Below are 25,130 nucleotides of genomic sequence, written 5' to 3' on the forward strand. Positions count from 1 at the left end.
GTTACGACTATGTAAAATAACCTTAATACGAGGAATTAACATTTCTTCAAGAAATAACTCACAGATGCAAACTGTAACCTGTGTTAAACTTGAAGTCATAAAATCCTATGCCGAAATATGACTCTCGCTCCGTGGATATACTTAGTCTGGCCATAAATACTGTTACACTTAATTATAAAAAAATATTACATTTGAATTTCGAATCTGTCATTTTTATACGATTGTTCATTGTGTTTTCTCATTTTGGCGCCAATACATTGTAAAATATTTTGCGATATTAAAATGGTGTGGGGTGATAAAGAGAACCGAATCGCTGTGATAGCATTACACAAAGTAGGTATGGAGCCAAATGCAATTTTTAAAACTCTCCATACACTTGGTATTAGTAAAATGTTTGTGTACCGGGCTATTAATAGGTACAATGAGACCTCCTCTGTTTGTGACAGAAAAAGATCTGGCCGTCCACGTAGTGTTCGTACGAAAAAGGTGGTCAAAGCAGTAAGGGAAAGAATTCGAAGAAATCCTGTCCGAAAGCAAAAGATTTTATCTCGGGAAATGAAGATAGCACCTAGAACCATGTCGCGTATTTTAAAAGATGACTTAGGACTTGCAGCCTATAAGAGACGCACTGGCCATTTCTTAACTGATAATTTAAAGAAGAATAGGGTGGTAAAATCGAAACAACTACTGAAGCGGTACGCAAAGGGAGGTCACAGAAAAATTTTGTTTACGGATGAGAAAATTTTTACAATTGAGCAACATTTTAACAAACAAAATGACCGTATTTATGCTCAAAGCTCTAAGGAAGCTTCCCAATTAGTCGACAGAGTGCAACGTGGACATTATCCGACTTCAGTGATGGTTTGGTGGGGTGTTAGCTATGAAGGAGTGACTGAGCCATATTTTTGTGAAAAAGGTATCAAAACATCGGCACAAGTGTATCAAGATACCATTCTTGAGAAGGTAGTTAAGCCCCTTAACATCACCATGTTCAATAACCAAGTATGGTCCTTCCAGCAAGACTCGGCGCCGGGTCATAAAGCTCGGTCCACGCAGTCTTGGTTGGAATCGAACGTTTCGGACTTCATCAGAGCTGAAGACTGGCCGTCGTCTAGTCCCGATCTTAATCCGCTGGATTATGATTTGTGGTCAGTTTTAGAGAGTACAGCTTGCTCTAAACGCCATGATAATTTGAGTCCCTAAAACAATCTATACGATTGGCAGTGAAGAATTTTCCCATGGAAAGAGTGCGTGCTTCTATTGATAACTGGCCTCATCGTTTAAAGGACTGTATTGCAGCCAATGGAGACCACTTCGAATAAGCTTTTTATATTTTTAATTGTTTTATATTTATGTATTAAACTGACACACTGTAAAAGTAATAAATGTTATTTGCAGTTAACAATTTTCTTTTTTCTTTATTACAATATTTATGGCAAGACTAGGTATATGTTAGTAATAAAAACATGTATTTGCGAACCCATAATAAATAAAACTGATTATCTAACTTAGTCCACCCACTGACTCTATGTAATAACACAAACTCATGACTTATGTCTTGTGAAATACATAGATTTTTTTTAAACATTTGAAAAAAAACACTGACTACCTTACAAAGGTGACCACAGACAATTAACCAATTCCCAAATAGGTGAGTAAATTGAACTTTGCTTCTTTTCAAAGCAGAGTACCCGCTAATTCTACTTAAATATAACTAAGCGGTATAGCAGAATAAAACATGGTTAAACATAAGTCTAAGAATTTACACCGCCTTTGATTTGTGGTGCGTATGAACCAATGTGCACATTTAAAGCAATAATGATGTGGACGCACATTCACCACACATAATATTTTTATTGTTTTTAAACAATATTTAGGTGAAAGAGGATAATACAATAATGGTCACTTTCCTCCATCGTGGCATAAATCTAACACTAGTTACTTATTCCATTAGAGGCTCTCTTTTATTGTTTCATGCTTTGGATTTATCTTTGGCATGAGGAATATATATTCATAATATAATATTTTTTTAAAATATGTCAATATAATTATATAATGAAGGCGAGACAATTTAAGATCTAATTTTATTTCTTATCTAATATCTTAATAATGGTAATACGGTTTTGTTAATTGATTTTCAATCAAATGAAAATCCGTTCTAAATAATCCTGAACCGAATCTTTTGCCGTAGATTTATCAACACATCGAGAATATCAATGGAAATAATATTAATACTAAGCATAATAATATTATTATGCTGCATGTAATGAGATTCATTAGTATATAAAAAACACAAACGAATTAAGTACTTAACTTTTTAATTTGTCGGTCTTATTGTATGGTTCCATAGTACAAAAACATGTGGATTATATTAACATTTTGAATTAGTCTTCGATAATCTCAGTTTATATTTATAATAAAATTCGAGGCTTGTGGTAATTTCCAATGGGTAGAATTGTCATTGAACAAAGAAAAATAAGCATTTTGCAAAGAGCAAGAAAATTATTTCTAGTAAGACGCATAATAGAAATGTAGACCTTGCATATCAAATTGTTTTACTTAAAAGTTACAACTTATACAAAAGAAACAAAGCTAATCCTAAGTTCTTTGGAAAGGCGAGTATAGATAGAAACCTTAATTATGTTTCCTTTAATATTTTTTAATTACAACTAATTGGATTTTATAATGCAATGTGAATAACTAGTTTATTTAAAGTAATTTAACTTGGTTGGCAACATGCAATTGAAATTATAAAAAAATATTGTTTCAAATCATGTTTTCCCCAAACAAATCATAATTTTAAGTTTCCTAAAGAAAATAATGTTGCGGATAATTTAAGTAACTAATATTCAACAGGCAACCGTCTTAAACACAAACTTTCATTCGGCCGTTAAACCCGGCTATAATTGTAATGATGTTTGTGACTTTTACTTAATTTAAGTAATATAAGTACTTTGGACAATCTATTTCCACGCGAGTCTTCCGCTCTAATTTAGTTATAGTAATGTACCGTGGTGGAGGTGGACGGGGGTGCGGGCGTGGGCGCGATGGAGGCCGGGGACGGCAGCGCAGGCAGCGGCGTCGGCGGCGGAGTGGAGTACACCTTGCGGTCGGGCGGCAGCGTCGGCAGCGGCGACGACAGCCCGAAGCCCCCCAGACTGGAGATGGAAGAGCTGCCCGACAGCATCTGTCCGTGCACGCCACGCATGCCCGCGAACATAGAGGCCGAACCTATGCAGAAAGATGGAAACTTTACAAAAAACAACAAATTGTTATTATAAATAAAATCTTATAATAATAAAAATATTTGACAAATTATTGCTGACAGATATTGGATAAATATTTTATTTTACAAACATAATGGTAAATGTAAAACATTCGCATTAGGCGATAAAAAAACAGCATACTATAAACAGAAAAATAATTGTTATCCATGTTCATGTTATTTAGGCACTAAAAGATCTTGAAACAATTCTTTCAACTTTCCGTAGACAAGTAACGGCGTTAGAAAAATCTATTTTCGCATAGACACCTATAATTCACGGATAGAGCGCGTACTCGATAAAAAAAAACCGCTGGTCTACATTTGCCGCCCTCGAACAAAATGGCGTAGACGGAGTAAATTCTGTTAACTACGATATTTGTGAATGTAAGCTATAATTGCACGTCGTGTTGGCAAACACCGAAAGCACTGCAAACGTTATATGTTTCAGTAGAAACGCGAGTTCTTCCGTAATTTGCCAAGTTATAGTTCCCATCCATCGCGGCTCGCCTGGAGCTCGTCTGTTGTCGGCCACATGCACGCCTCTGGTACCTAATAGCTATAATTTAAACAAACCAACGGATCCCAATCGTACGTCTTTAGGAATAAAATCTTACACGGACGTTACCGTTTTCTGAGAATTTCCAAACGCACATGGTACGAGGTGCATTGATTTATTGCCTTTAAAACAATTACATTTTTAATACCCACAACCGATGTTTAATTATACATAACTATTCTCGAGATGATTTTTATCCGCCGTTTTTTTCGTGTCAAGCTTGTTTAAAATATGGTTAATAATTTTATTGATAATATTGTGTCTTGGCTATTTTTTGTTAATTCTTTGCAAGATTTTAAGAGCGCGATAATATATTTAACCAAACTCAATCTGTCAATTTACTTTATTTTTAATCTTCGTTTTAGTAATAAAATAATGCTTACAATAATATTAACAGAAATAATGTTCTTTTAAAACACGTGTACTTGATTTACGCAGTGGGCGCAGACGGCACCGTTCGAACATTTCCCCAGACTATAACTAAAAGTCTGGTTAATTTCATATTTGTTAAATGTGATTTCTTTCTGTTTTATGTGCCTATACCTACAGTTTTATTAGCAATGAGGTAATGACGTAGTAATGAACGGTGTCGGTGTTAAAAATCGCGTATACGAAACCAGATTAATGCCGCGCCGCTGTTCGCTATACTAATGGTAATTGGGTAAATGATTTGGTAGTTCAAAATAAAAGAGAGCGAGCACTCTGAAAGGCGCCGCGTGCAGACGTTTCATAAGCCATGCTCCAGTACTTGTCATCACTTTTTAAAGCTCGTAGATCACGATCGAGAGGGCCTCGCCGATGGAATAAATTGCTCTCAAGTTGGCAGGCGACGAGTGACGTGCGCCGGCGCAGCGGCCGCCCAACCGCGCATCGCGGTTACCAGATTACATTACTTTAAGCGTTTAACTATAGATTTATTGGGATTTAAGTGCTACAGGTAACAGATGGCACTTATATGGACGATGACCTAGCCGCACGGAATGTTTTACTATGACTCATAATTAGTGACTGCATTATATAATCATTCAAACCTTGTAACGTGAAGAAACGTAGCAACAGTAAAGCTCTACATTTTACCTATCGTATCGCCGTAACAGTGATACAAAAATTAATTCGCATAAGTCGCAAAGCAGTTGAAAATGTAAACAAAAATCAGAAAAAATATAAAATTTCGCCAGCGAATTATGTGAATCCTGAATGCCGGAAATTTACGATGGTAATCAAAAATATTTTTATGTCACTAGAGCAATAAAACAGGATTATTCATTTAACATTAGCCCGTGCGTGTTTCTCTAATTACATTCATTTACGACTTATAAAATGTAACTGTGAATTCTGTGTTTTATTTTAAAAATGAAGGTTTACGTGCAGCCGGATACGACTCATGTTATTAATTTTGACATTAAGGATTCACGAGGACGCAATATTCCAGAAGACATTATAATAACGTAAATATGACATAGAGACGATAGAATATGGTATACTGAACACCTCATGAGCGTAATGAACATTAACGTGCAAATATTCAAAACAAAAGACAAAACAAATATTAAAACAATTACATAAAAATTCGCGGTATTTGCTTTAAGGTGTTTTGTAATACCTGAATATATCGTAGATATTGTTTCAAGTGACAGGTGTAAAGTACCGTGGACGATATTCTGGTATTGCGCCATCGATCCTCCCTAAATCAAGCAAAATAATATCTTAATAATGTGTTCTAGACCAGTAATTTTTATGAGTAGTTTAAATTGTGTATTAAAAGTGTTAAGATATTGTAAAAGTTGGAAACTGAATCAATTGTTATTTGTATTCAAAAAGTAAAACTCTACAAATAATATTTACGAATTTTGACTAAGTATATTGAACGGAAATATTTCGTAATTTAATATTTACATTAATTAAATGTGTAATATGATAATTCTCTATACTATATAATATGATAATACTCAGAGTAAAATATCAAATTTGCATTCGATTTTAGTCATTGATATTTCGATAATAAAATAAAATGGACTTTTTAAAGTAGGTAGTATATAGTACATACATCTAGTACACGTCAATAAAATAATACTGCAAAATTGTAACGCCGTTAAAGTCATCACATAACTAATCAAACCTAGTTATTTAAAATAACTGGATTCTACCAACAATAGGACATTTTAACCAGGTTCTATCACTTTACAAACCTATCCATAAAGAATATTTATATATTTCTTAGACTCCTTATCGACCTTGGCTACCTTATAAATCCTTCGTAAGCCTCCAAACACTATTTTTGCAAACACATTTTCGTATCCAAATATATTGGATTACAGTAAAAAAATCAAGGGTCAACAAAGCTCCATGAAAGGGTGAAGTTTTTACATCATATTCCGGCATCAATGACTTAAAATGAACACATTTTTTACCCTAGGAACATGCATATTTGTTTTCATAAGGGGTCGTAAAGTTTTTGCGCAATGAAAAACATGCGGGTTATGTTCACAAAAAAGGCTTGATTTGAACTTGTTTACGATAGTTTACCATTTTTTTTACTTATCGTTTAACATGAAAATACAAAGTAATTATTAAAAGTTATACTGAGTTAACTCATGGTTAGAATATATTTTATACAAGTAATTAACGACTGTTTTCAATAAATGATTCCGATCTTGATCTTTGATCCGATCTCGAGAATAAAATAATTAAAATGAGTCAATTGTAAGCTTTGAATAAAACATTATTTTGATTAGTCCATTTTCAAGATAGATCGAAAAAAGCTTTTGGGATCCTTTATAGAACACGGCCATTAGAGAGAGAACTTCTTGAAATTATAGGATAAAACAAATCGATTATCAATTGTACTTTTTAAACGTACATTCACATAAACAAATACTAATAATGGACAATATAATTTATCACAAACCAAAAAAATGGGTGTATTAATAATAAAAATTAAACAAACTGGTGTAATGTAGAGACCGCACACAACGCGTGGAACGCGTCGATGCGTGTCAATTACTCGGACTATTTTTAACAAGTTTAAAATAGAACAATCCCTTATTGGTCATATTATGTTTAAAAAAAATCAATACGCTTGTAACGCAATACCGTTTAAACTTTAAATTTATTCAGCATATATGAAAATATCTACATAAACCTTTCAGTATGACATGGCTAACAAAAATTTTAGTTTGTGTAATTTCTTTAAATGCCTGGTCGGTAAAAGACACAATAATAATATTGTATGATTAATCAACGTTATCATAAATTCCGTAGTGGTTTCATTTATCGTAGTTTGTAGTAAGCAGTACAAAATAACATGTATGTCTCGTGCCAAAATTTTCTAGCTAAACAATAAACATACAGACACATCCTTTACTTGCATTTATAAAAAAATAATATAATTTAAAAAAAATCTTGTACTACATATACGACAGGCTGCGTAAAAGGCCTATAAACATAGCTATAATTCTAATAGAGATACCTCTCTTACAAAACTTGCAAACCAAATACCGTACAACATAAATTCTAGACAAAATTCTGAGCAATACAAATTATTTTTATTATTCAGTTCCCAACGTTCCAAATAAATAACAGAGCAGTGAATAATAAGACATTTCGCGGTCGACCACCAACTCTTTGTAAGCGCGGAGCAATCAGCGGTTGATGCAACGTTTATAATTAATTATTGCCGACGTTTACAACAACATATTCACGAATTGTGTTACCAACTGCTAAAGTGCTTCTGTTATAGCGTACTTCTTTTATCTCGTTGTCAATGGATTCCTTTTATCTTCAAAGTAAGTTTTAGTCGCCATCTTAGTTTTGCAATAGACTACGTCTTTAGATGCGCTAATTGAATCTTGATCGTTGTTTACACAATGTAGTGAGTATACCAATTACATTGCTTTTTTATTTTAATTGCACTAGAATTACGATTTTGATAAAGTTATTGAATATCATGGTATCTATACGTATACAGAGCTTCTTATGGAGTTCCTAAATAATAATGTAATTCTTCTCACCTAAAACAAGGATTTGAACTTGAAACTCAGTTCTTGATTTATTAGCAGATAGATAGTAAATACTTATTTATTAAGTACATGTAAATCGGAAAAGGTGTTCCTAGGAAAAATAACAAAACTAAATGTGACTAGTAATTACTTACATCGCATATTATACCAAGCATCAGAGACGACAAATAAACAATAATTATTAATTATGTTTTGATCTATGTTCTTTAAATACTTTTAAACATCACGATAGAAATGTTTTTTTCACTTGGCACTAAAATCATATCTGCGTTTGAACGCCTGTCATATCTAAGCGACAATCAGTAAACTTTTGTGTAGAGCGAATTAAAGTTTTGATTTTAAAAAGAAACTTCGTAACATATAAACTATTTGCTTTATATAAATATAGTCTAATAATAAAAAAATGTCCTAGCGCTGCAAAACCTAGAACAAATTCTAATAAATATAACTAAGTTGCTGTATATTTGTCGCTTAGACATGATTGCATTAAATGTGATGATACTTGATAGTTCATAGTATATCATTATGCCAAACATTATAGACCGTGTAGCCGCATTCTAAGTCCAGTCCTGTACATTTTCATAAACCGTTGTGAGTCACCGCACGTCGTGCAAGGGATGAACTGCAGACTACACTAAATTAAAAATTTCAAACACATGTCAGTTACTTTAAATCAAAAAATGCTCATAAACGGAGCACCTATAGCCGAGTATAAACAGAGCATCAAGGTTGTCGTTCTTAAAAATCATTTTCGATTTTTTTATTAAAGCGAACGTTAGTTCCGCCGACGGCGATATTTTTGAAATACCTACCTATTGCATTTATAAAGATCAAACGATTTGAACAAACGGGCGTTCGTGTAAACACATCATACTGCGCGCTGGTAGTAAGGCGCGTTACTCTGGCCGGTCTCTCGCAACCTTCCCCGCCATCACTCGTAGTCTGTGCTATGTACTCTGTGCGTAAACCGAAATACATTACAGTACGTCGACTCACCGGTTTTATGTTAGCTGGCTGAATAATCTCACTGCCCGTTGCTGAATCGCATCTACACTCGGGCGGTCACCCACATTTTAACATAAGACATTTTGTATAGCAGTACTTAATTGGTTATAATATGTTAAATAGGGATTATAAGTGAGTAAGTCAATAAAAGTTTAATGTTCTAGGGGAAATAAGAAATATATGTGTTCAAAAGTCACGCATACTAACTGAGAGTTAGTTAGTTGTTATCATAAAACGTAGGATATTCTGTTTGACATCCAACTAGAATGATACAATATATTTATCTCTTTGCAGAAATCGTGCGTACCTCACTAATCTCCTCTGGTTTCATAGAGTGGAAGAGTTATCATTAACAAAGTTTTTTTTCTTCTATTTATTTAAGGGGGTTTTTTCACAATTGAAATGTCACCCCCATTATAGCTTACAAAATTAAATGTAAAAAACAGAAATAAAAAAATATCAGATGCAATTATAGGTAACAACTAATGTTAGCGCAGCTTTAGACATTTGTTGTATAATTTATATAACTTTTTCGCCTCATCCGAATTTGGAGAGGTCAAAATACAATTGTAAAAGCCTAATTTAAAAGTGATGTCCCCAAACGCTTCCCGTCTCTGGGTCTCAATGCGTTTACACTCGGAAAGTATGTGGTGTGCATCCTCATTAACAAAGATGTCCTCATAAATTTATCCAGACAAATTAATCGACAATAGGAAAAATTTTGTCGATCAGTCTGGCAATAGATTATGAACATTATTGACCATTAATACGATCTTAAATTATGAAAAATACGAATTAGCTCAAACAGTTTGCTTTCTAGTATAATTGCAATGCTTTGTGTACATTTCGATCGTTGGGAATTGTTAAGTCCATTAAGTCATTACACCATGTGCATACATTTGTAATTCTACTGGATTCTGTCTGCATTCGCTTGACACACCGACTTCATTTTGATGACATTACTGGGCCCTTATTCTGTATGATAGTGTAAACGCGTAACACGGCCGTGTCATGTTATCTTCGAGAAATGTGCGTGGAATGGTATTCTGTAAGCCAAATTTCTATAGTCCTAAACATGATGCGTTGTGTTACGTGCTTGTTACGCACTCTTAAAATAACGTGCGGGATAGAGAATAAGGCCCCTGATTGAATAACAATTGTATTTTGTTTGTGTTTTTTTTGTACGGGGCACGGCTGTGACCGCACCGCACGTGTCATCCTATAGAATGTCGACTAACGAAAGACGATTACCCCTCCACAATTGATATAATTATGCCGGCCTGTTAGAACGAGATATACACTGCACAATGCACTTTACCGCTGTCTCTATAATCTACAATTTGAATAAATGGGCATTTGTTCATTAATTTACTCTAGGCTGTTTACAAGGATAGTATTTTTTGTAGGGAAAATTGTCATAGTAGTTAGAGAGCAACCACAATATATGCTCGGACGGACGAATGCACGTTGCAAAGAACTCAAAATATAATAGTATTAAAACTGCATCCACACTGGTTATTTTAAACGTGAAAGGTACAACAAATCCATTTTTTTTTTAATAAATTATTGATGTTAAAGTTGATTTTCGCGAACGCTAAAACTTTTTAAAAATAGATATAATTGCACCATTTTTATTTAAAATAATAAAGGCTATCTTTATCAGCCATATGAAGTCCCCTGCTGAACATATATCGCCCCTAAAAATTTCCAAAGAGACCTGTCAAAAAGCTGTAGAATAAAGGCTACGCCTAATTGACTTCCCAGAACATAATATAAAAGGCGCCTAGCGGCTATTTTTTATAATATTTACATATAATTTTATTTAAATTGTACGCAAAGTAACAACAAACAAAGAATTTTGAACCGGATACATCATTAAATTCAAGTTCATACTTTAAATGAGGACACACGATAAATTACACTTAACGGGCGCGTTAAGCGTAATTTTTACGAATTAATAAACAACATAGTCCCTTTTGATTCAAAATCAATATCCTTTTTTATTTTTTTAGCGTTTTATGTATTACTACGCAGTTATATTTAGTATTATTCAATACTGCTTTTGTTAAATGTGTTTTTAAACGATATTTTTTTACTTAATTCGTTATTTGCTAACATTATTAATTCACCGGCCAATCATTATTATAGAGCTAAACGTAGTATACAAACCTACAAAACCAACCATTTTTTTATAGCCCAACGTATAAAGTGACATAAATTTTACCATATTCCTATCTCTATAAAGCTTACCGAAACTTTCAAATTCTTCTACGAAATCAAACACGAAAAGTAATTTTCATGGCCCGACAAACAAGCCGAACAGAGGCGTGATGCAGGCGCTCCCACTGCACATGTTACCACAGCTTTTACGAGCATCGTAAGGGAGTGTGTGCTTCTTAGAAACGGGCCGCGGCGCACATGGGAGGCAATAAATCCTCGATTATCCGGCCCTGTATCGGACTCCGGCTATTTATTGGCCTATGTACTCGCGTCTTTTGGTTATTGGCAAGTTATATTTGGATTTTGCGTGGAAAACCCAAATTAATAATATCAAACGATTTGTGTAATCGAAAAGACATTTTATCTTGACATTGTTTTAGATAACGAATAGACTTCAATTCTTTCAGAGATGAACAAAATAATATCACATTTAATATTAATCTTTTTGTTCAATAAATGCATTTCAGAAAACGTTTTAAATCGTACGTATCTCATGTATGACTGGAGGAAATGCAGAATGTAGATGTTACACCGCTTCATAACCGCTACCGTCCGAAGTGGCGAAGTGGCGAAGGGTGGAATTGTTCAAAAAGTAACCCGTGCCAAAAGAAATGCCTTAGTTAACATATCACAGCCAATTTTCCAGAATAGACAAATGTAAATAGATTTAAAAGTTAGGTAGGAATTGGGTTGTTTGGACATTGCGCCACTGCTACCGTCTAGCCTCTACATACAACTCTACACTCTACTACGTAGCAGCTACGTAGATATAAGATTTATTCTATTCATTACAAATTTAATTATGTATAAACCAGTTAATTATATTGAAAAAAGACATTGCATATTTTGGTAAATTCATACTAAGAAAACAAAAAATGTTATGAGAATTATGTGTGCGATTTTTTTTATAAGTTACACCATATACTGCAATCTGTAGTAGGATGCAACTATACAAGAACAATATTGTGCACTTCGCTGGACTTACTTATGCGACTCCTCCCGCTTCCGTCGCTTGTAGATATTACTTACCATCATGCGAGTGGCATATAATGCAAACGCAATAAAAAAACTTTTTGATTGCTTGTCGATTTAAATACAAAATAATTATTTGTAATATTTATACTAACGTTTATTATTTTAAGTAAGTGATGTGAAATATAACATCTGGAATACGTTTTTTAAATTCTTATCTTTCTGTATCATTCGTTGGCAAACCCCATGGCCTTTAAAGGTCGTTGTGTACCAGGGGACCAGAATCATGAAAAGATAAAGCTGAATGAAGAATAATCCTTATGGTGTATTTATATAAATTTTATATTTGAAAAGCAACACGTTTGTCATCCGGCCGTGAATCGTTTTTGAAAAATTCCAATAGTATACATAATGTATGTTAATATTATGTCGCCTTGAATACGAATTATCTGATTTTGTGATTATTCGAATTATTTACCGTTTCCGTCAGGGCAAAAATGAAAAACAGTAACTTAAAAAATACTTTTTACGAACTACATATTTTAAAGGAACGTAGACAGGGCTGCATAATTAATTGACTTTTTACATCTGCATCTGCATTTGCATTAACTGCATGTTTAAGAATATTGTTGGCAGTTATACCACGAGAAAGTAACAAAATTAAGACCATTGAAGCATTTTTGAATGCATATTCTGGTAGAGCGTTTGCATCCATGTGAAAGTGCAGTCGAAGCGCAATTTAGTGTCAAGCGGAAAGCTGCGCTGTAGCTATGATTTGAATTTGTGCAACTTGCGAATGTATCGCGTACATATTACGTCTTAGTTTCGTTCAACATGTTCTAAAAACAAGATATGTGCACTCAACAAAATAATATATTATGATAAAAATTTATGTAGAATATGCATTAGGAAATCGGGACATTAGAAACACGGCTTCTTTGATATATTAAAGAAAAGCTTTTGTTTATGGAGGATATAAAAAATAATCTAGCCGGAATATTTTTGGATGAGAATAGTATCAATTTAAATATAAAAAAGTGGAACCAAAAAGACAAATTCATCTTCTCAAAATAGGCTTCATTTTTATTATTTCTTTTTAAAAATGATATTATTAATTTCTTAATGAAATATAAGGCATTATGGACGTTTAAAAAGTCAAGCTAAAGCAATAATGACTGAAGCAAATATCTGCATAGATGCGCTTGCATTTTGTGCATTTTACGATGCGGCTGTACTAGGAACGCATGACATAGCAAGAGTTAACCCGCTGACGGAATATTATACTACATTATTTATGAAGTCTACACCACAGCTAGCTGCATATATGAAACTAATCAATATCAGAGCTGCGCATATTGAAAGTAAAAGTTACCTGCTACGTCATTTTGAGCACAGTATGTACTTCAATCCGATTTCCGCGTTAAAAGACGCAAATCTAATTTACTACACAAAATTAACAAAAAAAGTTAATTCTTAGTGTTATAATTAATATCATCTTTTTAAATAAAAATTTAACGTGACGTTAAATCGTATTTTTCCTATTATTGAGGCTCTTTCTAGGACATATTTTTAACATGGGAACATATGATATAAACAACGTAGAACATATACATAGATAAACGACATAAGGCTATATCGTTGATTCTACCAAAGTTCGCGGAAAAAAGAAAGTGAAGAATAAATGAATTGTTAAAACAATGATTAGCCATACCGTTTAGGTGCTAACAGAAACAAAGAGTTCTAAGCCTACATAGAGCGATCGTTAGGAAGATTGTCATACAAAAATTTAGAGCTCATGGAACGGTTATTCAATCTTCCGTAAGAAAGTTAAACACCTATTTAATATAAATTTAATAATTTGTTTTTTTTGCGGTAGATGGCACTAGTTTGTAACCTATTATGGCAATCTTCTCAAGATATCGTTAGTCCATAAAGAAAAAAAGTTCGATAATCCAAATGAATAAATTTGATTACCAGTTCACTGCTCAGAAATAGTAAATCTAAATGTCCAGTATATTTTCTATACAGCAACTGGCACGTATTTAATGCGCAATTTAACATATTTTCTGTAAATATGTTATTTTGTATATAGATATCTAAGCAAGTTAAAATGTTGTGGTTTTGACGAACATTATGTAATTTTTCTTAGTACATTACTCAAGTTTTTGATTTAAGTTTAAATATAATACGATACATCTTATATGTACAAAGGACAACGAAAAGTATTAAAACTCTTAAGTCAAAACCAAACTATACAACAAAATACAAAAAGCATATTTTTTCAATAACAACAACGATACGTTAACCAAGTGATGACGGACAGCGTGACAATGGAAACGCGTAATTTCGTTTAAGCTTCACGACGATATGTTCTCCTGGTACCGCTACGTGTTTGAGACCTAACTTTGTCAATACCGAGTGGCGTACAAGCTCCAATATTCAGGAACTGCGCAGACCTAACTAACATCAAGGTAGGTTTATTGATTGTGACGGCCAGTGACGCTGATTACGTAGCACAGACCTATTGATTAGATCAGTCGTGCGACCAGTTGGTAGACTAGATGAATGGAAGCATCTAATGACTGCAGCGCAATGCATTTCGTTGCACCCACTCGTGAATACAAATGTTTGTTAGGATGCCAATGTCTATTAAATGTTAAATATTCAGTCTTGAACTGTAGACAGAAAGATATCTTCTGATTATAATATTTTATACATTATTTGCAGATAAAACATTGAACTCGTTTTTAAGTACATTGCGAGCGCGACTGTAAGATTTGCCATAATTAAAGTTCATATAGAGAACAAGTGCAGAAAAATAAAATTTTGATATATTTGATACAAAAATAATAATATCAACGACCACTAATATATTCGACCACTAGTAATAATTATTTTGTGTTAAGTAGATAAAAATAAACTTACGGTAAGTTAACACACGGTTAAATTAAAATTTTAAAATTTTAAAAAAATACTTATTGAAGACGGATCATACTATTGTATAAAAATGCATAAACATTCAAAAATAGTATGTAATGTAAGTAGGTACAATCCTGTGCCGGTTCCACTCTCAGATCTAGCCAGACTGCATGACCTAGAAACGGTTCGTCTGGTCGAGACTTTAGGTGACGTTGCATCGCGCATTGTGTGCTGCGGTCAGCAATCAAATAATTTAAAGGAAGAGCACAAGTTTGAAATATAATTCATTTAGAATGTAAGATCACGGGTGCATCATTGAAGGTGTAAGCAGAGATATGGAACATGGTTCACTGGAATGAATTTCAGTGATATTCAATGATGTGATACATAAGTGAGATTTTTTTTATATCATATATGCGTTATTCATTATAGATATGAATAGTCATTGTTGTGAATATATTGACTCCATAGTATTTCGATGTCAAATAAAATCAGAAATTTATTTACACTACGGACAGTTTTATATTCACTTCCAATCTGTTCGCAAATGTAAGGAAATTATTTAATCCAAAATAAGCAAAAGCAATATTTTGCTAGCAAGGGCTGGACACGAAGGATTTAAAACCATTGACTTCATGATGCGCCAATATCATTTGCTAAATGTGATAGCTAAATTCGGCTAATCTTACTTCTTAAATCTTCTAATGTTTGGATGTTTATATGTTTGTTAGAAGTAAAAGAAACTGAACTAATTTGGACGAAATTTGGTACACGGACAGACTATGTCTTGTATTAATACATAGGCTGCTTTTTATACTGGTAATTTGACCCCATGAGAAGTAATGTTTTAAATAGATGACACTGGTGTCGTCCAGTATTTTAGAGACCTGCAGGGTGAAAGGCTTCTTGCGTGGGCGCGAGCAAAATCAAGTAAAGACAAAAATAAAAAAAATAATTACGGCAGGATAAATAAACCTATACCTAAGTTTACCTCTCCAAAACCTGTTTGTATGTCTGGAAAAGATAAAAAACAGGTTTAATGCACATTTTGTAGTGTTTAATATCTATCTGGTGACGTGAAGCAATAATAACATCTAGTTTTCCGCATAAGGTAAGTTACTAACAATTTAGAAAGATTTAACAAAGGATTTTGTCATATATTTTTAATACAAGTATTCTACTAAACGAACGTTTTTTTGATACCATTAATCACCGATTAAAATAAAATGTATTTTTTATACCAACAAAGCATATAAAATCTAATTTGTATTAACTAGTAAGGAATTTTTAAAAGTTCAACATCCTCACAAATATCTAAATTATAAGGTAGGTAGCTTTTTATCGTTCATTTTTATCACAGATATAATACCTTGGGTATTTCTATACAGCGTGACTAGTTATCGTTAAGAGCATATAGGTTCAAATCAATCTATTTTGTCCTTTGAAGTCGTATCCAGAACTTAATAGTTTTCAAACTATTTAAGATTTATTGAATTTTCAGATAAATTTATTTATCAGGCTAAATAAAATTCAGTAGTTAATAACTGAGGTTTTTTTTGTTGATTCTAGTATTTGAAATTTTATAGTTCCATAATAAAAAATAGAATCTTAAAATGATACAATAACTTTGAAACTATAGGGCCTATTTATGAGCCAGAGACGTATCTTGATCTCACACCCAGACATTTTGTCCGAGACCACATGAAAACTTCGGCGTATTAAAATTCGCCTGTACCTACATGCGATGAACTGATTTTAAGAATACATAATTGATTTAATTGATTTTGACCCAATCTAGAAGCTCTTAACGTCTACATTACTGATCATCTGATCAATTCAATTCAAAATCAATCAATTCACTAGATAGATAATTCTACAGAAGAAATCATAAATACAATATCTTACTAACACATATAATTGCAATCACTTGACAAATATTTATAGTTAATATGCAGCTATAACAACTAATATACAAAAAAATATGATCTATATTCTATGTTGTAAAACTTCGGTTATCGGCCTGTAAAAGACTGCTATTGTTAATTAATGAAAAGAGCTCCCCATTAGCCAAATTAGGGATGGATTCATGAACAAGTAATTATAAATGACTTGTTTAATAATGAAAAGCTTTTAAAGATAGTACTCTAGAGCAATAAATATTAAAAAAAAAAGTTTTTTTCGAAATCTGAATGAATCCAAAATTATTTCTATAAGATGGTCAAAATTATGTGCTGACGAAACGTAACAATGTCGATCAAACAGGCTAGTTCTTTAATACTGATTTTCAAGGTTCAGTCAACTACAGCATTATGAACACAAAGCCCGCTTAAAATTCAAACTTTTCAAAATAGTAGTTTGACATTCCACGGGTGTAAATCAATATTGTTCCCTCAAGTGCACGCACTTGAAGGTATGACGCAGTGCTCATAAGTTACTGCCCGTACCGTTGACAGCGACCTCAAGCACTTCAAATTTTTTCAACACCCATTTGTTCCTAATTTGCGGGTGAGTAAGTATTTCGACGCGTGTGGGCGGCGATTAATTTCAAACCGTTTAAATAGCTTTGTAATCTTGGTAGCGTCGGCATAATTGTCTTGGATTTTAACTTCATGGAGAAGTAAGTGCAGATGTCTTTTGCTTCCGATTTTATGAACAATTTTAGGTGATTTTTGCTAGTTATGATAAAAACATACTTCCGAAGAGAAGCAACAGCATTTTGAAATCTTTTTTTATTTTGTCCTGGTTTGAAAATATGTTGAATTTATAATTTATAATAACAATTTAAATAGGCCACTATATTGCGACAACCTAAACACAACATCTATATGGATTTTCAGCTAAACTAAAATGGACACTGCAACGCGTATCAGTAATGCAGATATAATAAAATGACGACTCCCGTTGAACCTTTTAAAAAATAGTTTGAAAGATCTCACGATCTCAACAATGGAGATGCGTCTCCCTTGAAATACCATACATACCATGATATTGAATTTGTGATCTACTGGAAAGAAAGTTTTAATAACCCCCTGTTTGATGGCAGGAAAGCATGACAGTAAATAATATTTTTATTACATCACGCTAGATAAGTATACTTATATACTATCAACGCTATTGTATTATTTTATGGCTTATAAGTAAGAATATAAATAAATATACTTACAGGTAGTTTGATGTAACTACATCTGAGGTTTTACATATATTACTGAAAATATTGTGTAGACAGAACCGATTTGTCTAATCTCATCGCCTAGGAGCAATATTCCAGTATCGTACTCTGTTAAGACCCCTGCAGTACTTAGCAATTAATATTTTTAAAGAAAGCTAACTTAATTGGCCTCTTGAAGTGTTCGAATTTTAAATAACACAGTTTTCTATATTCGCGTATTCCTACGCGACAGCACGGGTTACGTAAATTTTGCAATTACAATTAAAGCTCTTAAAGTTATCTCGCAAATCTACACTTTGTGAAATTTTATTATCTAATTGACGGAGAAAGTCCGTTAAAAATTAATCCAAATCAACTATTTTCATACCAATTATCACAATTACACTTAATTTTTTTTTGTCATTTTTCTGTTCTTTTGAATTACCCTATTTTTTTTTAAATTAACCAAACTAAGCAAACAAAACCAATAAAAAATTATATAAAATCGATTTAGCTGTTTTCGTGTTTTAAAAATGAAAAGATTTTGAGACTAACGAGCAGCAAACCATGTATATACATAGGTGCATTCTCTGTTCCTTCACTCTCATCGTCCGGTGATCAGGCGCAAGACCAACGGCTTTACGTGCTTTCCGAAGCACGGGGCTAACACATCGCCAACTTCCTGTCTCCGAGCTGCAACTTAGTCTTTTTAAGACGAAAAAGCCCAGTGATAGTTATTTTGGCCCGACTTTGCACTTGTATCATGTATAATTACAACTACGCTATAGAGACATTCGAATATGTAAATAATTGATCGCTGACTATTGTCCCTGCCGGCGATTCCTCACCACTAGTTTGTCGCAAGAGCTATTAAAGATAATTCTAGCTGAGTATCTGACTTATCAGTCGGAATACACGCCGAAAGACTCCTACGAGTAGTGGTCATCCCCTACTACATTGCCAGTAATCGCCCGGTACAGTCTTACACTCGCTATAGCCCAGCGACAAAACTATTGGAACTGTACACTCGCTTGTCGATGCATGGTAAATCGTTTCTTATTTCGAGCTCTACTCCCTACTCGTTCGTCTTCGGCGGTTAGATAAATGTTTTACTCAGAATAAAGCTTCATATTTTTCAGGTAACGTTTTGATTATAATGAGTGGTTTTGCTTGGTACGTCAATGAAGATGGATGGTCTACGATTTTACAATATGTATAGATTAGAATTAAGCTGCATAACTACCACGATAGTAACAGGAAAATACCTCTGAATTTCACAAGTATTCGAAAGTTATAAAAAGATGTGAAAGAATGTATTTTTTCTATCCACCGTCAACACAATATACAAACAGTTTTATAATACGTTATGTATTTTTTCTATTGGTAAACAAAACGTAAACTTCGCCAAAGTACTAGTCTCTGCTAAACTGAATTTTCTGTACCTCCTGTAGGAGGCGTCAGGTGCGCTTACGCATGCAGCAGCAGTAACCAAGTGTAAAGTTTAACGCCTTAAAGACTGAATGTTACCACCGATATAATACATTTAGGTTTAATGTTTATCTTCTATTGAGATACGGTTAAGAGTAAACATATACAAGTATTTTTTTTACAGTTAATTTTTGTAGACTATGAAACAGCGGTACTGACTACAGATGAGCCGCTCATCCCTGGGGCCTTATTCTCTATCACGCACGTTATTTTAACAGTGCGTAACAAGCAAGTAACACAACGCATCATGTTTAGGACTATAGAAATTTGGCTTTCAGAATACCATTCCACGCACATTTCTCGAAGATAACATGACACGGCCGCGTTACGCGTTTACACTATCATACAGAATAAGGGCCCTGTTGTAGATAAGAATATCGACGCTTGAAAGGCAATCATGTCTCAGCGACAATTAGTAAATTTTTGAGAAGAGGACTTTAAGGCGATACCTCAAGGTCCATTTTCATACATTTTGTTTCACCTTTAATCTGGGTAACTAAACAAGTATTGGCAAGTAAAGAATTTAAATTCACGTCTAGTTAGTGACTAGTTCTGGCAGTTGAAAGAAAAACGTAAAAATAATTAATAATCATGGATATTTCTGCCTTTAAAATTTCGTCATATTAAATTTTAAAGGCTTTATTGACTTTCCACGACGTAGTCTTCCTACATATATATGTTTATTTAGACAATTCTAATCCATAGACATTTGTTTGATATTTTACCTTGATCATTAGAAGAAAAATACGCAAGTATAAAATAAATCATTTTCTATTTTAACAATCAACGTTTTACAAGTGTATTCGGCTGAATAGAACCTCGATATTAAGTATTCGGTCAAATAGGATAAAAATAGCCGATACCGAATACCGAATAAGAGTCGAATATTCACCGCAAGTCTAGTGAGTACATATTATATATTTTCTGTTAAATAAATACCCTACCAATAAAACGATATTTAATGTTTTCTTATGTTTACGCGAATGTAAGACATTGAAATTTTTTTTTTTCAGTATTTATCACGGTTTTTAATATGATTATCTCCCGACATTTCGAAGACTTTGCAGCCCTCAGACTCCCCTCAGACTTCGTGACCATGAAGGCTGCTAAACCTTTGAAACTTCGGGAAAAAAAATATAATACAAAACACCGCGATAAAATCCGAAACATTGCTTTATATTAAAATAATGTTTACATATAACATTTCGTTTCACGAATTGCCACCAGCCATTATATTTTTTTTGTTCGTTTGAAAATAGCTAATACTCCCGTCACATAGGAAATGTTGAACGGGCTTAAACTGATTACGATTCAAATGGTATAAATTAGTGTTAGTTATGTCACTAAATTCCATAAGTTAAGTATGAAGTTCGCTTTCAACACGTTCTTGTTTTATATTGAAGTGTAAAGCGTAATTCACACTGTTGATGATAAATTCGCCGAACATCTTGGCGAATAATTCTAACTATGTGGTATGAGTAACGAATACACTCGAATAAACTCTGTACACACTCTTATTTGTAACTATTCATCTGTACTTGACAAGAATCTAAATTAGAACAAATATAAAATAAATAATTAAGCCACTAATAAGGTGTAAACAAAATTACCACAAAAGACTAAAAGATGGCGCCTTAAAAGAAAGCGTCTTATTCATTTTCGTAATGACAGAGAATACCTACATTCGAGAATATATATACAAAATGTTTATTTTATGGTGCAATACGTAAATTCAAACTTCATATTCAAAAACGTATACAACTTCTACGGTTTTTGTGTAATGTTTATAGAAATTGTACGAACTCGGTAGAGGCCTCCGAAAATAACGTTTGAAAGCGACATAAGACAAACGTAGAGAATTTTTATATCAGTTTAGTTTAATTTTCAGGTCCCGTTGATTATTAAATAAAAATCAGTTGCCATAATATGTGCATATGTGGGAGCATTACTTGAGAAAGGCTCTACCGGTTTACTTGATTCGTATTTGGTTGTGTTCCTAATTATTCGGATAAGGTTTGTCAAATAATAAGTTTGAAAAAAACATTTGGAAAAGACGGGAAATTGTGGTGATATTTTTGTATGAAAATATTTGTTCGTACACTCTAATCTCCGAAATCACGTAAACGATCTCAATGAAAAATTTCGTGAGAGTTTAGGTAAGTCCAGCTTAATTTATAGGATAATTTTGGACCCGATAGGTGGCGCTGTTGTCGAGACCTAAAAGAGAAAAGGTAGTTTACATAAAATGCGGTCTTTACTACTTTAGCAGGCTGTCGTCTGCCAGGCCCAGTAGTGTAAAATAAAACCCAAATAGTATTCCGATGTATGTTCTAGGCTTGTATGTGTTATCTAAACCATGTCTCAGGTAAGGTGACTATAACCTCAATTAGCGAGTTTGTAAACTAATCATTTTAGATGCAAAAGAAGGTCTATAGCGGCGGTTACGAACTGAGGGCTAAGCTGTATTAGGCTTTACTTACAAAGTTGAAATAATTTTTCATACTTGTGCGTCGTCCGCAAGCTATATAAAATGTATGAAATAAAAATACCGGACAAGTGCTAACTGGACTTGGACAAGGGTAACATACAAACTTTTAGTTATGTATGTATGGTACTTTTAGGTATGCTTGATGCTGTAACTAATTTATAGGTAAATAATATTTAAAAACGACTTGATTTCAATAATTTATTCTTTGAATGAATTATTGAAATCAAGTCGAATTTTCAAATTATTGAAAATTTGAATGATCTTACTTCTTACACAGCTACTTATATATTAAAATTATCTAATGTTACGTTATTTATCTATGCAGCTAATAACAGGACTGTCACAGCGCACATTTAAACAATTATTATATTTTAGTTTAATCCTCAACCAATCATCAATAAAACGTAAATCTACCTGTAGTGTTTGACGAAAGAATATATATTATGTATTTTTTTGCCTCTAATGTCATTTATATAATTATAATTTTCTGCAGCCACTGGAAGTAATTAGCAACTCGGTACTTAGTACTTAGAGACAATTGATGTACAAGATACTTGGGATGCATTTACTTAGCGTTTACTGTTCATCATCAAAGATTGCTCTTTTTACTTTGATAAACTATATCGCAAATCACACATTTATTTGAAGTAATTCTATAGTTAGTAGGTAAAATTAGAATAACTCACCATGGTCATTGGCAACGGCATACTGGTAGTTGGGAATGAGCTCGGGCAGGTCGTGATGCGGTGGCGGCGATGTGGGTGGCGGTCGATAGCCCGTCTCCACAGCGCCGTACGCCAGCGGCCATTCGCGTTCACCCATCGCGCCGTACGCGCAGTAGTCGCTGCTGTAACCCAGCTGCTGACCCGTCGAGCTCGAGTGCGAGTACGCGCACGCCCCATAGTCTATAGATGGGCCGCCGCCCGCTGCAGAGCTGCTGCCACCCGCCAGCTCGTAGCCCGTCGGCTGCGAAGGTGGCAGCGCCGGCACGCCGCCTCCGCACAGGTAGCCACCGCTGCCGAATTGAGGTTTTAGCGCTTGACACTTGCGTCGGAAACCACGCGGCCGCCGTCGAAACGATCCTTCCTCAAACATGAACTCCGAAGAAGGATCTATAGTCCAGTAGTGACCCTTCCCCGGACGCCCTAATCCTTTAGGTAATTTCACAAAGCATTCATTCAGACTTAAGTTGTGCCGCACGGAGTTCTTCCAACCCTGGTAGGAGCTACGGAAGAAGGGGAACTGTTGTTGTAGGAAAGCGTATATCTCGCTTAAGGTGAGCCGCTTGTTGGGCGAGTGCCGTATCGCCATGACGATGAGTGCGATGTAGGAGAAGGGTGGTTTTTCCTGGCGGCGCGTGGCGGGCGCCCGGCGCGCTGCCTCCTCGGTCGTTTGTTCCTCGGTCTTCATGCGTGGCGGTGCGCGTGTCGTGCGCGTCGGTGCGCTGTGAGGCGAACAGTGCGCGCGCGCAGCCGCCTATCGCGCGCCATCCCGCGCCGCCCAACGCCGCGCCCCGCCGCACAGCCATGCCGCCCCCGGGCCCCAGCCCCACCGGAGTCGCGATACCGCGTCACACCCACGTCCGCCTCTGTATGCGCCTAGTTATTAGTAGGAGATACAGGAATATAGTTTTTAACCCATTAAACATAAAAAGAGTATTATGACTCTAACTAGAAACCAATTTAAGTGAAGAAATCCGTAATACTCCTTGTTTAGATCTGTTATCTATGATTCTTAGCTTATTGTTCTACCCTTTTGCTAGACAGATTTCGATTTAAAGAATAATTAATAAACTCTAACTAACCTATACTTTGCGGACGTGATTTTACAACAAATACTATTGCACTTTTGACGCTATTGCGGGGCCTAAATAATTATAAAAAAACAATGTTTCTGGATGGTACTTGAAGTGCTATTAAAAAGAATCATATACAAACCGAAATGTAAACATTTCGATAATATTCAAATAAGTGCGAAGCACAATTCTTTCCGTTGTACGCTAGCTAAATTAACAAGTCATCATTGAAACGAAAACACCATTTTAAATTACCCAGATTTAAGATATATTTAAATGGTAAATTAAATATTTTTAACATTACCATTCGTTTTCATACAAGCTTATGTTAAAAGGAACGGCACATCAATTGCCGAATGATCGAATAAAGAGATCACTGCCATTTTATGCTTATAATTTGTGGGTGGCATTTAAACCAAGGACTATATTCGATACTACTTTATTCTCGGTTGGTCTTAGATTTTTAGTAAGAAGTAACTTTAGTCCGAAAACTAACTTTAATACTATAAGAAACCTCGACTTTTTAGTCTTGATGTAAACCGAATACTAACCTTTGTTTTCGTAAAAAGGTGGTTGGTGTTGTAAATGAATGCTAATATTTGATTATGCAGTAATCAGGCTGTATTGGTTGTGGCGCGGTCGATGCACTCGCAAATCCTCCAGTCTGTATCATCCATGTACTCATACAAACACCCAAACAGCGGAAAACCCGCTTAGACAATAATATTTACTCGTCGCAAGGACGGCTGTCGAACGCCCGCTCTTGACCTAGCACAATTAAACCAAACATTTTACTAGAACTATAAAACAGTTATACGACGTACACCAAATATTTACCATAAAGCGTAAACCAAAAGTTTTGCATTAAACTTGCCGGATTTATTTACTCACACTCGTGTAAACCATGGCACGTGTTGTAAATGGAACCTTTCTCCACTGTGATACGGTTGACTTTAGAACATATCATGTAGTGAATCAATGGCGTCCTACACTTCCTCATAGACCTTATGTCGATGAAGAAACTCATTCTAACATACAATGTATACAACTTAAGGACGCAAGTTTATTGAGAAATCTCACCTATTAAAATATCAACATCTTTTCATAATAGTGATAAGACAAAAGTGGTGATTTTTTGAATCTCAACATTTTTTTAATAAAACAGTAACTACACTCGGTTCTAGCCTTACGCAAATTTCATCTATAGAATATAGATTTTCTATGTCTATCTTACTGAGAGGGGGTCTTTGTACAC

At 34.3% G+C, this 25,130-nt stretch overlaps 1 protein-coding gene across 1 annotated transcript; it reads right to left on the reverse strand.

Moving 5' to 3' along the window:
- Positions 1–1,347: 1,347 nt before the first annotated feature.
- On the reverse strand, positions 1,348–23,557 carry LOC115446041 (forkhead box protein F2). The gene is made up of 2 exons (XM_030172595.2): positions 22,767–23,557; positions 1,348–3,231 (listed from the first exon to the last, which is right to left on the reverse strand). Exons 1-2 carry the CDS (start codon positions 23,488–23,490, stop codon positions 2,993–2,995), a joined length of 963 nt encoding a protein of 320 aa, XP_030028455.1. The 5' UTR covers positions 23,491–23,557; the 3' UTR covers positions 1,348–2,992.
- Between the last annotated feature and the right edge of the window lie 1,573 nt (positions 23,558–25,130).

Source organism: Manduca sexta, chromosome 27, assembly GCF_014839805.1.
Source record: "Manduca sexta isolate Smith_Timp_Sample1 chromosome 27, JHU_Msex_v1.0, whole genome shotgun sequence".
In the NCBI taxonomy this organism is placed as follows: domain Eukaryota; kingdom Metazoa; phylum Arthropoda; class Insecta; order Lepidoptera; family Sphingidae; genus Manduca; species Manduca sexta.